This window comes from Scyliorhinus torazame, chromosome X (genome assembly GCF_047496885.1).
Source record: "Scyliorhinus torazame isolate Kashiwa2021f chromosome X, sScyTor2.1, whole genome shotgun sequence".
Lineage (NCBI taxonomy): Eukaryota > Metazoa > Chordata > Chondrichthyes > Carcharhiniformes > Scyliorhinidae > Scyliorhinus > Scyliorhinus torazame.
Window position 1 is genome coordinate 29142246 of NC_092738.1, and position 14393 is coordinate 29156638.

General features: G+C 44.2%; 1 protein-coding gene across 3 annotated transcripts in view; it reads left to right on the forward strand.

Moving 5' to 3' along the window:
- The first annotated feature begins 863 nt into the window (after positions 1-863).
- troap (trophinin associated protein) overlaps positions 864-14393 on the forward strand; it is a 58780-nt gene continuing 45250 nt past the window's right edge. For 2 of the 3 annotated variants that reach the window (XM_072493910.1, XM_072493911.1), the window contains exons 1-6: positions 865-1133; positions 2300-2489; positions 4666-4994; positions 8206-8342; positions 12373-12537; positions 12671-12825. In XM_072493910.1, the coding sequence (XP_072350011.1) occupies positions 1102-1133; positions 2300-2489; positions 4666-4994; positions 8206-8342; positions 12373-12537; positions 12671-12825 (1008 nt within the window). In that variant the 5' untranslated portion in view covers positions 865-1101. Of the gene's footprint in view, positions 1134-2299; positions 2490-4665; positions 4995-8205; positions 8343-12372; positions 12538-12670; positions 12826-14393 lie in introns of all 3 variants that reach the window. The other variant, XM_072493912.1, reaches the window with a different exon arrangement.

Below are 14393 nucleotides of genomic sequence, written 5' to 3' on the forward strand. Positions count from 1 at the left end.
TATAGTAGGAGTTTCTCCGCCCCCCTCATTGGGGAAGTTCATACTCCCATAGGATTGTGGGATAGTCATTAGTCCCCAGCCAATCGTCAGTAGGCAGGTTATAACAGGAGGAAACCGCAGCACCCGGAGGAAACCCGCGCAGACACGGGGAGAACGTGCAGACTCCGCACAGTCACACAAGGCCGGAATTAAACCCGAGTCCCTGGTATTGTGAGGCACCACTGTGCCACCGTGCTGCCCTAGTCGATAGTCGACACTAATTTAGGATAGCAAACATGGGAACTGGTTCATTGACGTAGGTCATCTGGATTGCCAGTACAGCAGCAAATTACGTCACTCAAATGCTGTTGGAGGCTCTGCTGTGAAGAACTAAATCCCCTCATGGGTCTTCTGAACCTACTGTACTCTAAATGAAACAAAAATACTGAAAGCATCTGGATAAAAGACCAGGGCAGGTGACTACAAATGGATTCTCTGCAACTATTTGCTCCTCCTCCTCCTCTCTGGTACCAACTGGGATGACTGTAGTGAGCAATCAAATTAAATAGGCAGAAACAATAATAATGTAATGAAGAAAAACGTATCGAATTAAATAACACAGCCTCTGTGGTGGCCACCTGTCAAGGAAAGTCTCAAACAGATAAGCGCGCGCAGACCCCGCCCCTCGCGCAGGTCCCGCCCCTCTCGCGCAATCTCCGCCTCTCGCGCAGACTCCGCCTCTCGCGCCGCCTCCGCTTCTCGCGTGCAGACTCCGCCTCCCTTGCGCAGACGCGAGCTCGAGGAGGACGTGTCGCGAGAACGGACGAGATCTTACGGGTTGCCCCGGTGATGTTTTTGCTCCGCGGTGGCTGATTGGACGGTTCGGCAGAGGAACGGACCAATCGAACAGTGACTATTTTTTTACGAACTGGACGGGAAAATTCAATATCGTCGCGGAAGAAGCGAGTTGCCGGCGGCCGAGAGAGAGAGAGAGAGAGAGAGCTTGGGCCGGAGCGAGCGAGCTGGGCCGGCGCAGGCACAGCCAAGGGCGACGATCGGGAGTAAAGGGAGTTGGAGGGGAGGTTGCCCAGGGAGAGAGAAGCAGAGGCCTCACATAAATCGATGGCCGCCGTGAGGGGAGCGCCGGCCCCCGGGTGAGTATTCCCAATGGAGCCGGGTTCAGGAAGCTCCTGGCCACAGTTGGCTCGAAGAACATCTCATTCTCGGGTGAACCGTGTTCACTTTCTCCCTCCAGGGGCTCTGTGTGTGTCTGTCACTCATGGTGACATGTTCAAAATAACCGAATTTCGGCAGAGTCAGCAGGGAAGAATTGCCACTAAGATGGTAATTTAAACCTAAATCACACTGCCTTCCCTCTGCAAAATCTAACCTTTCATTATCATCGAAGTAATGTGATTTGTGCACATTGATGCGTAGACTTGGCTTTTAAAGTTAAATATCCAGGGAGGTGCTGATAAGGGGGTGGTGGAGGGAACTTCCATTAGGCGCTGGCTCGTGTGCCTTTTAAAGTCTATTTAAGAGCAGCATTGAGAGAAGCTTGGCAGTAAGCCACCCTTCCTTGCAGGAGTTTCCTGAGGGAGGATGGAAAATGACGGGAATGTAAATCTATAAGATGAGAAATAGGGGTAGCACGGTGATTAGCACTGCTGCCTCAGAGTGCCAGTGACCTGGGTTCGATTCCAACCTTGGGTGACTGTGCGGAGTCTGCGTGTGTCAGCGTGAGTTTCCACCGGGTGCTCCGGTGGATTGGCCATGCTAAACTGCCCCTTAGTGTCCAAATGTTAGATGGGGTTACAGGGATAGGGTGGAGGAGTGGGCCAAGATAGGGCGTTCTTTCAGAGGGCCGGTGCGAACTCGATGGGCCGAATGACGTCATTCTCCACTGTAGGGATTGTATGAAAAAATGCTGGAAATACTCATCAGGTCCGGCATCATCTGTGGAAAGAGAAACAATTCCTCTTTCAGGTCAATGAGTTAGTTGAATAGCTTGGTGTTTAGATTTGGCAACTGCATGTTTATTCTGTGGTCTTGACCAATCTAGTGGCAGGAAAGATAACAATGGAATTGATGCCAAAGACACCCAGATGCCTTTCAGGCAATAATCTGTGCAACACCTCTCCAATCATCAACTCCTACTTTGATTAAACACCCATGAATGTTGTAGGTACATATACACATGGTGATTAGTTTCAGTACACTACACTATTTGTAAGCTGATATAAAAGTGATTTACCATAATTTTGCTTTGATAATGTACCACAAACATAGCACACAAAATAACTATTTGGTTTCTTGGCAGAAATGAGTGTCTCACTCAAAAGGCTCGACCCTCGAAGCCAACTGTGGCCAACAAAGAAAACTGTCCGAGGCCAGTGAAAGGAGCTGCTATGAGTGGCAGTAGACTGCCTATACCCGTGAAAAAGTTAAAAGTAAAATCTGTTCCAGATTTCAAAAAGTTGCATCAAAATTGGGATCAAAAATTCCAGAAGGTAAGGTTGTTTTCCAATGTTGCATGGAATTGCTATGCATTGGTGAGCTTGCTGATCTTTAATGAGAGATTGGGAAAAGTTTTGTATCGCAATATCAGGACAGTGGAAGATGCTTCTGCACAGAAGATTAGACAGGGTGGGGCCATTTTCTTGAGAAAAGAGAAGACCCAGGGAGTGAGCTGATAGAGGAATTTAAGATAATAAGCGTTTGATACGGTAGAGAAGATGTTTACATAAGACCAGAAGCAGGGGTCATCGATATAACATAGTCACTAATAAATCTGATAGGAGAATTCAGGAGAAACTTATTTATCCAGGGAGTGGTGAGAATGTGGAACTCAGCCACAAGAGATATTTGAGACGAATATCAGAGGGATTTGTGGGGAAGTCCACTAAGCACACGAGAGAGAAAGGAATAGAGGTTACGCTGATGGGATTAGATGGAGAAGTCGGTGGAGGTTCATGCGGAATGTAAATACTGGCATTGACCTTTTGGGCTAATCACTGTTTCTGTACTGTAAAAATGATGCAAGGGAAAATTAACCTCTTGATGAATTAATCCCCCAATTGTGCCAAGAGAAAAGCTTGACTGATCATCTCCTGAACCCGAGGGATCCTCAAATTTTGGCAATCAGTCACATGATGAGGGTTTCTGGTTACGCTGTTGTGAAGTTTCCTTTTATTCATTTAGAGGATGTGGGCATCGCTGGCTAGGCCAGCATTTATTATCCATCCCTTGTTGCCCTTGAGAAGATGGTGGTGAGCTGCCTTTTTGAACTGCTGCAGTCCCTGAGGTGTAGGTACATCCCCAGTGCTGTTAGGGAGGGAGTTCCAGGATTTTGTCCCAGTGACAGTGAAGGACGGTGAGTGACTTGGAGGGGATCTTCCAGGTGGTGATGTTCCCAAGTATCTGCTGCCCTTGTCCTTCTAGATGATATCAAAACTTTAACAATTTCTTGATGTTCATTTCCATTTCCTGTTATCCCAACCTTCAAATGCTCCAATGTGTTCATTTTGTGTACAAATGAAAGATCATTTTATGTCTTGATGCTCCTGTTGTGGAACCATGTTTGCTGATCGCCTGAATAACTGTTTGGGGAATTCAGGCACATACATCATCAAGTGTACTCTTAGTGGGTGGAGATCCCCACCATAAAGGCAACATGGGGAAAACTACCCGATGGCAGCATGAAAAGGTATCCTTCTTTCAGCAAGCTTTTCTTTGGCACTGGCTGTTCTGAAATTGATCCATGTGACCAAACCAGCAATCATCATAGTTTACTTTCCTACATGTTGTCCTGAGAAATGTATTCTGTGCATATTTTTCATTTTGCGCTCGGATGTGAGGGCTATCGGAGATGGGAAGTATAATTCCACTTTTGCTTCAGTGTGTTGTGATTGAGCACTCCCATGCCAGATGCAGAATGAAGTGCCCCTTCTACATCTATGTGAATTTCACACACCACTCATCCTTCCGGTTGTGACTGCTTAGTGAGATTGTGATAGAACTTAAGCTCTAGTCCATATCCAATGTCCATAGAAGCGCTTGTCCATATCCAATAGGAGCTAGGTGTCCATTTTGTGAATTGCCGCACCCCATGCTTTTCAGGTAATTTAAAAAAACTTGCAGTGTATCTTGGAGTGATTAAGTTGATATGGAGGATATTGCTGAATATTAATGTCGTGATCGTTTAAAATTTGGCATTCTTGCATTTGACCTGATAAGAGCAAGTTGAAAAGCTTTGGCAACATTTCCCAATTTTTGAGAAAAATGATTCCTAAACCAAACCTTGTAAAATACTTAGAAGACATTTAGATTTTACGGTAAAATGATTCTCGCCATGTAGCTAGTCAGCGCATCTCAGAACCTTTATATCTAGGTGCCTTCTTCCAGCAAAACTCTTTTCTTGAGTTAACTCTGTTACAGTCCAAGCCACATTTTTGATTTCAAGATTTTAAGACTATTTCAGAAAATATCACTGTTCATTTGCAATGGGAAATTCTTCCCCAATTTTGATTGCTTAACATGACCTGACTGAGGTTGAAATTGACAATTGAATCATTCATCTCTTACTAATTAAGCACCACTGAATTTAGTAAATTTGTGTTGCCAGTATCTTTGTCATGTTTTTATTCCGATCACATTTTCAGTATTATTGGCTTTATATCATTTCAGAAACAAGCAACTGGCAAAAAGGCCTGTACCCAGCCAGTTCCATTTAACTTTGCAACATCCAAGGGACCCAAGTCAACTCCGCTTGTGAGCACAGATGAAAATATCCAAGTGATTTCTGTGGTAACCAAGAAAGAGTCAACTGAATCCAAGGAAAGTTATCCAGTTCATGCCAAGTGTGTGAAGTCAGGTAAAGATCAGGCTGCAGTTGAAACAAAACCAACCCATAACCATGGCTGCAGGCCAGCAGCCCACCAAGAATGCAGAGACCTGGGTCCCAGTATTGCAACCCTGAATCTTGACCAGAGTGAGGTGGTGAACAAAGGAAATTAGTGAGTATAAAATTAATTTCAGTCCCAGCCCCCATTTGTGAAAAAAGCAAAAGGGCTGGTAAAGTAAATCAAACATAAAGGAATCGATATAACGTTGAATAAGCAATCTGTTTCTAAAAATACTTTTTTATTAATTATGTATGTTCACTTTTTTTAGTGAGGATAATGTGTAAAATGATGTTCACGGCTGGTTGGTGATAAAATAGCTAGAATGTTGCATGGTGACCTGTTCTTCCAGATATTTTGACTCGCTGTGGGTTTCCTCGGTTAGCTAGATAGTCAGAGAGATTTACAGCATGGAAACACGCCCTTCTGCCCAACTTGTCCATGCTGCCCAGTTTTTACCACTAAGCTAGTCCCAATTGCCCGCATTTGGCCCATATCCCTCTATACCCATCTTACCCATATAACTGTCTAAATGCTTTTTAAAAGACAAAAGTGTGCCCGTCTCTACTACTGCCTCTGGCAGCTCGTTCCAGACAATCACCACCCTCTTGTGTGAAACAATTGCCCCTCTTGTATCTCTCCCTCCTCGCCTTAAGTCTATGCCCTCTAGTTTTAGACTCCCTTATCTTCGGGAAAAGAAGTTGACTTATCTATGCCCCTCATTATTTTATAGGCCTCTATAAGATCACCCCTCGGCCTTCTGCACTCCAGAGAAAAAAGCCACCAAAAGTAGAAATCCTACGGAATGAAAACATTAAACCAAAGACAGGTGCTTGGAATAAATCCTTTGATGTGATCTTGAAGAGACTTGCAATCCTAGATAACTTTCTTCACTGTCCACTATGCTACCAATCTTGATGTCATCTGCAAACTTACTAACCATGCCTCCTAAATTCTTATCCAAATCATTAATATAAATAACAGTGAACCCAGCACTGACCCCTGAGGCATGCTGCTGGTCACAGGCCTCCAGTTTGAAAAACAACCCTCGACAACCATCCTTCGGTCACCAAGCCAATTTTGTATCCAATTGGCTACCTCACCCTGGATCCTGTCAGATTTAACCTTATGCAACAACCTACCTTGTCAAAGGCCTTGCTAAAGTCCATGTAGACAACGTTGACTGCACTGCCCTCATCTGCCTTCTTGGTTACCCCTTCAAAAAACTCAGTCAATTTTATGAGACATGATATTCAACTCTCAAAGCCATGCTGACTTTCCCTAATCAGTCCTTGCCCCTCTAAACGCTGTAGATCCTGTCTTTCAGAATACCTTCTTTTAACTTGCTCACCGATCTGTAATTTTCTCTGCAGCCCTTCTCAAACAAAGGCACAACATTTGCCACCCTCCAATCTTCAGGCACCTCTCCTGTGGCTGTTGATGATTCAAATATCTCTGCTAAGGGACCTGCAATTTCCTCCCTATCCTCCTACAACATCCTGGGATACATTTCATCAAGTCCTGGGGATTTACCTACCTTGATGCATTTTAAGACTTCCTGCAGTTCCTTCTCTGTAATATGTGCACTCCACAAGACATCACTATTTAGTTCCCTAACATCCATGCCTTTCTCAACAGTAAATACCGATGAGAAATATCCATTAGGATCTCACCCATCTTTTGTGGATCCACACATAGATGACCTTGTCGATCCTTAAGAGGCCCTACTCTCTCCCTAGTTACTCTTTTGTCGTTTATGTATTTGTAGAAGCTCTTTGGATTCTCCTTTGCCTTATCTGCCAAAGCAATCTCGTGTCCCCTTTTTGCCCTTTGATTTCTCTCTTAACTCTATTACGACAGCCTCTATACTCTTCAAGGGATCCACCTGATTCCAGCTGCCTAGGCATGTCATATGCCTCCTCCTTTTAGACCAGGGCCTCAATATCCCGAGTCATCCAGGGTTGCCTACTTCTACCAGCCTTGCCCTTCACTCTAAAAGGAATGTGCTTACCCTGAACCCTGGTTAACACCTTTGAAAGCCTCCCACTTGCCAGCCATCTCTTTGCTTGTCAGCAGACTCCCCCAATCAACTTTTGAAAGTTTCTGTCTAATACCATCAAAATTGGCCTTGCCCCGATTTAGAGTTTTAACTTTTTGGCCAGATCCATCATTCTCCATAGCTATCTTAAAACTAATGGAATTATGGTCACTGGTCCCAAAGTGATCCCTCACTAACACTTCTGTCACCTGCCCTTCCTTATTTCCCAAGAGGAGGTCAAGCTTTGCTCCCTCTCTCGTCGGGCCATCCATATATTGAATGAGAAATCCCTCCTGAATACACTCAACAAATTTCTCCCCATCCAAGCCCCTAATGCATGTCCCAGGCTGTCCCAGTCAATGTTGGGAAAGTTAAAGTTCCCAACTATTACCACCCTATTTTTCTTGCAGCTATCTGTAATCTTCTTACATATTTGCTCCTCAATTTCCCGCTGACTATTTGGGAGGCTGGAGTACAATCTTATCAAAGTGATCTCTCCCTTCAGTTCTGCCCATATAGACTCAGTGCGTGAACTCTCAGATATATCACCTCTCAGTACTGCCATGATATTTTCCCTCATCAAAAATGCAACTCTCTCCTCTCTTGCCTCCTGTTCTATCTTTCCTATAGCATCTGTACCCCGGAACATTGAGCTGCCAGTCCTGCTCCTCCCTTAGCCATGTTTCAGTAATAGCTATAATATCCCAGTCCCATGCACCCATCCATGCCCTGCGTTCATCTGCCTTGCCCGTCAGGCCTCTTGCATTGAGGTTAACCAGTGACAATTAGAGCAATATAATTTTGTGAAAATACAAATAGGAACTGTCATCTGCTGTAAAAGGACTTTGAAGTTAATCATGGTTGATGCCGGTTTCAGAGCCTGCACAATTTACTTTTTTTTTATTTCCTTATTGACTGAAATATTACTTGAAGGATTTTCAATTAAGCCCCTGAGCAGGTAACCATGTCCTGACTAATAGTTGGAAAATGGAGTCCATTATTCTTTTATTATGTAATTGGGAAAGGGGCGATCTACATATCAGATCCTCTTGAGTCTATTTTAATCTGCGAGCATCATACAATTATTGAGATCGTGTTTACTCAAACACTGATATTCTGAATTTGTACAAACGTGTATTCTAATCTCTCCTATTTATTGCACAAAAAGTATTTTTAACAAGATTGTGTCCTCCAGTTATAGCATTCAATGATCTTGAACTTCTAATATGTTTTCTGATTTAGTGCTTATGGTAATAATATAGTTTCAATATTCTTATCTGTCTCTAGCTTTGCTCCATGGCAGACAAATGCAACACCAAGTAAAACTAAGAGCTCCTACATCCAGAATTCAGCGCCTGAAATCAAACCACCTTTGCCACCAAAAGTAGAAATCCTACGGAATGAAAACATTAAACCAAAGACAGGTGCTTGAAATAAATCCTTTGATGCGATCTTGAAGAGAGTAGAATGTATGTCGGGGCACGTGAAATCAATATTCTGTTTTGGATGGGTCAATGTACCCATGTGTGAGCCAGTTAACTGAATTGACCCAAATATACGAAATCCAAGCCCAGTTTGACTGAAATGTGCAGATTACTTGTCTCTATGTTAAAGTGTTACCAAAATATGTGATTTGGGGAATGCGGAGAGAACAATGGAAGCTTTGCTCTACCCGTATGCCTGTGATCTCACTTGAGGGCAACACGGTAGAACAGTAGTTAGCACAGTTGTTTCACTGGTCCAGGGTCCCAGGTTTGATTCCTGGCTTGTGTCACTGTCTGTGCTGAGTCTGCACTGTTCTCCCCGTGTCTGCGTGGGTTTCCTCCGGGTACTCCGGTTTCCTCCCGCAGTCCAAAGATGTGCAGGTTAGGTAAATTGGCCATGATAAATTGCCCTTGGTGTCCAAAAAAGTTTAGGTGCGGTTACGGGGATAGGGTGGAGGTGTGGGCTTGGGTAGGGTGCTCTTTCCAAGGGCCGGCACAGAGTCGAAGGGCCGAATGGCCTCCTTCTGTACTAAGATTTAGTAGGGCGGCACGGTGGTGCAGTGGTTAGCACTGCTCCTCGCGGCACTGAGGTCCCAGGTTCGAACCCAGCCCTGGGTCACTGTCCCTGTGGAGTTTGCACATTTTCCCCGAGTCTACGTGGGTCTCACCCCCATAACCCAAAAGATGAGCAGGTTAGGTGAATTGGCTATGCTAAATTGCCCCTTAATTGGAAAAAAATAATTGGATACACTCAATTTATAGAAAAAGAAGCACATCTTTAGTAACAGAGAGAGAAACGGCATTACCATGCCTTCAGTCAAAGCAAAACTCCTTTCTAGTAATTCAGTTTTGTTCCCATCGTAATTGACTGTAGGTGTTGCAGTTTTCTCTTTCTGTTCTGCAGGAGAAACGGGGAAATGGTTCAAAGTTAACACGGTTAAGCATAAGAGCCATTCTTGTGGTAAATGGAAAGGTGAGGCAAGAATGTAAAATTGTAGGATGTAAACTGGAATAATAATAGAGATCAGAATAGAGGGGGTGTTAACACTTCATTTCAAATCCAGGTCAAAGATTGACTTCAATTTTCAGAATGTCCATCCCATTTCAAATCTTTCAGTCTCGAGGACTGCAGCATACTCCTGGGATCTTGATGAGTTGAATATTGTCTGAAACTTGTGACGTTCTATACAAACTTTTCTGTATTTCTAGTAAATAGTAAAATGCTCCCAAAACAAATACAATACTTGTTTGGGGTGTTCTCTTGAAATCTTTGCATTGAAAATGTCATTGGCATGCTTTGCACCAGCTAACTAACCAAAAAGAAGATGATGAAACCGCTTGTATAGAGAGTAAAGAAATTCCGATATTAAATGATCTAGTGGAGAATTTCCATGCAATTTTGGCATGATTTCAGTGGGACACGGTTTTGTGGCAGATGCTGTTTTTATGTGAGTTTCTGCCTCGCACTTGATCTTTTTCTCCGCACGTGCTAATTCCCATGGGCTTTTTTTGCCTTCCTACGATCTGCCAGCCAAATCCCATTTGCCCAAATTTTCATATACAGGTACAGTGTCTCAAAACCAGCAACCTCGAGACTGTGGTCATACCAGATTTTGGATTTTGCTGGATTTCGGGTCAGGCGTTCGGGCCGTTGGCAATTTGGGCCTAGCTGGGTTGGGTGGGGGTCTCGGGTTGCTCAGAATGTGGGGATAGGGTGGGGCGCAAAGCGGCAAAGCTGATAGGTAATCAAGCCCCATGTCGCGTTGCCAATGTAGTGCCTAGCCAAATTGTCCAGGTATGTTTTAAAAAATTAAAATTGCAGGGCACATTATAAAAATTGGGTTTTTAAAAAAAATTCAGCGTGGCCAATCCACCTACTCTGCACATCTTTGGGTTGTGAGGGTGAGATCCACGCAGATACTGGGAGAATGTGCAAACTCCACACGGACAGTGACCCAGAGCCGGGATCGAACCCGATCCTCGGCACCATGAGGCAGCCTTGCTAATCACTGCGCCATTGTGCTGCCCTGGCATCTAAATGGCTGTTTTTTAGAGAGCTGTAGCACCCAGTTTCCTGCTTTTACACTCTTGAAGCACTTGCGCTAAGTTAAACCAAGAATCCACCTGAACGTGCCTCTGTTCCGATGAGATCACCAGGAAATGTTCGCCCTCCTTCCCACAGTGAGGGTGTTTCTGGTACAGAGGAAGAGCAGTACGGATTGCAGCAAAGGAGAATTGGACAGCATTTACTGCAAAGGCCATCTGATCACATCTCATTACTGAAAACTTGTATGTAACACAGTCTATCTTTGGCACCAGTGCCTTACCGCCTCCTCCTCCACCTTCAAATATAGGAACATTTGCTCAATTTTATTCTTATCCATGTCAGTAATTGTCACCTGAGTGAGTAAATCAACTCCAAATAAGTGCAGCCTTTCCTGCCGAAATCTAAATTCCGTGAGAAACATAGTGCATCATCAGTGCACATTCTATTTTGTTATACTGAAGTCCAAAGTAGACTGGAGCCAAGTTACACACCATGCTTCTCTTGGGTGAAACCAGGGGCAGGATCACCAGAGGTAGTTGGCCTTCTCATCCGCTACAAAACAGTCATGGGACATGGCTGGCCTCCTTTCGTGTTTGCATCTATGGACTTTATTCCTGAGCATGTTGGCAACACCTCTTGTGTTCCACTGACCTGCTCTGAGAGGGTAGGCCAGGCATGTACTGCTGTGGCAGTATGAGGTAGGTGACTCCAGTTACTACCATTCCACTGGACCCCCGATCTGAGTGCTCACTGATCTGTGGGATGGCTGAGCTGATGGCAGCTGTCAGATCTTGAAATTCTTGAGATACAATAGCCTGCATTGCAGTTGCCATGTTCTGGAAGCCGGTCTGCAGGGTGCTCTACATTCTCTGCCCTACCAGAGCTACAGTTAGTGTTGCTAGTACAATTGTGGCATCTTGTTCACTGCCTGTGTGCCATACCCTGCTGCTTTGGCTGCATATGACTTCTGCTCCTACAGTAGATATTCTTGGGGGTCCCTCAGCTCAAATTTGCATGATTGTGGAACACCATGTTAGCTTGGTCTTTCTGTTCCGTCACGGTTTCCATCTGTAAACAATCTTGTGAATAAGAACTTGTCAATTCACTGCCAGGTGGGGGTATCATGTCTTGGCTAACAATTAATCCCTAATCACAGTATGGAGAATAGGAGAAATGTCCATTGGGTCCTCCCATTGTGGAAAATAATTTGACCAATACGTACGGACTAAATCTATTTTGGATGAAACAGTCCTCTTTGGTATACCCTGAAAAAGTGATATATATGTGCATGTATAACACAAATTTCATTTTTCCCATGGAGTTTGAATGTTCAAGGAGGCAGCTCACCACTATCTTCTTGAGGGATATTGGGGGTGGGCAATAAATGCTGGCCTAGCCAGCGACGCCCATAATTAATTTTTTAAAAGGTGGGTATCTATTTTAAAATAGTTAGAAAGACATTTTGTTCCTTTGGGAGAATTCCAACGTGCATAACGTCCATTGTAAAATAATTGCAGAATATATGTAAGCAGTGAGTTTTTTTCCCCCTAAAATTTAGAGTACCCAATTCATTTTTTCCAATTAAGGGGCAATTTAGTGTGGCTAATCCACCTACTCTGCACATCTTTGGGTTGTGGGGACGAAACCCACGCAAGCACGGGGAGAATGTGCAAACTCCACACGGACAGTGACCCAGAGCCGGGATCGAACCTGGGACCTCGGCGCCGTGCGGCTGCAGTGCTAACCACTGCGCCACTGTGCTGCCCTCATGTAGGCAGTGAGTTTAATAATTTGATGTTCTTTCGAGCTCCTTGAATTACATGTGGTGTCGAGCTCATATATTACATTTTTAAAGTGATGTAAAATTGTGTCGTGGTTCCATCAGGAGGGCTCTAAAATAATTATCTTTCTGTACAATTGTAGGCAATAGTGATGAAGATTTTATGAGTAATCCAATGGCTCTACAGAGCATCCTATCGAATGTGGGAATTAATGCTTTTAATGTTGACCATGGCAAACTCAGCCGGGCACACACGGTATCTATGAAAACGAATATCCAAAATTGTAAACCGTCTAACCTAAATCCAGGTATTTTTCCTATAAGAACATTTTTTTAACAGCTTTGAAATTATTTCAAACTGACGACATTTGTTTAGATTGGAAGCTGCACTGAGACTATTCCTGTAGGTTTTATTTTATTGTCTGGATTTTCTTGGTGTAGGTAATAACGATGGTATGGCACTGCGGAATGCCCCATCGACTCTTGATGGCGAGAATACTTTCAGCAACTTCTGCGGCAAACCTAGCATGGCAATGCGAGCCCCTGTGAAGGACAGTGCACTCCATTGCAAGTATCCTGCGCAAAGCCCATATGTGGTAGGTCACTTTGAAAAGAATGCAAAAACAATTTGCTGCTGCAAAAAAAAAAATCGCACTGCCTATGTTTGTGAGCAATTTGAAGTGTTATGTCAGGTGTAGGTCTTTGTCTCAATTGAGGCTTGCATTGATTTGCAAATTCTGTTAAAATCACAACATCTTCGGGGGTGGAGGGGGGGAGGGAACGAACACACCTCTCTTTTGCACTTTGACATTGGCTTCTCAAGTGGAGTAAGTCCTCATTTTGTCTTGCTTTAACATCCATTAATTAATGGGGCCTGTATTCTTGTTTTAGTGTTGCGAGATTCATTTTGGTCATTTCCACCGGTCTGACGTAGGGCAGCATGACCCGATTGGAGCCATATTGGAGCAGCCTCTCCCGCCCCCTAACCCACCCTCTTTCTGTCCACCCTCCGACTTAAGGCCACTGCTGCTCCCAGAATCGCCGTCCTATCTCCCACTCCTCTCTTCTAAACCTGTCTTCCCATTAGAGGAAGGTCTTAAGTCCAGATCCAATCGGAAGCCAGAGCTCCAGTGTTGTGACAGTATGGGTCCTGGTGCTGAGCAATGCTGAGCTGAGACTGTTCTAATCGATTGTTTTTTTAATGTATGTGAAGCCAGGAATGAGTTTGCCTTCTCACAATATCGCTCTATCTGCTGCGCACATTTCCAACAGGCCTCTAGCTGCAGTCATGTCCCCAGGTTCAGGAGAGGAAAGCAGCAGGCGGGAGCAATTTATTAAAAAAAAATGTTTAATCTATTATCACGGACCCAGCTCTGCACATCTGCCCCAAAGGGGCTGGTTTAGCACACTGGGCTAAATAGCTGGCTTTTAAAGCAGGCCAGCAGCATGGTTCAATTCCCGCACCAGCCTCCCCGAACAGGTGCTGGAATGTGGACACTAGGGGCTTTTCACAGTAACTTCATTTGAAGCCTACTTGTGACAATAAGGTATTTTCATTTCATTTTCATTCACTTGAGGACCTACACTTTCACAACCTCGGAGCTTCGAATTGGACCTGGACCTTGAATGGGAGCACGGGTTCAGGAGAGTGGGGAGTAGGAAAGTCGGCGAGCAGTTAAATCAGGGAGTGGCAGAGGTCACAAGTTGGAGGGTCAGCAGTAAGTGAGTGGGTTGGAGAGCGGGTGAGGCTACAAGTTACAGAGTCTGCTGCATGAACAGCAATTGGGAAGGTCAGAGAGCGGAATGTGTGGTAAGCGGGAGGTTAGAGAAGCAGGGAGCAAGCTGAAAGTTATATTTCTTAACTTTTAAAATAAATTTGAAACATATTTCATTTGTCAATATAGGAATTTAACAAAAGTATGTAAATTTCTAGGGTATAATGTTGTATTTTTTTCTTGGAGGTTCAAGAGGACCTCCGTACAGCTTTTACATTGGTTTAAATGAGAAAATCGTAATTTTCATTAACACAACACTAACTCCAGTGAGGACTTACTGTAATCTTCGTACACAATTTGGCAGAGGCGGCCAACTGTATTATATCACACCATTGTTGAGAGCATGCTGCTGCTTTTGGCTCTTGCACAAGATTAATGAATTGGCAGTT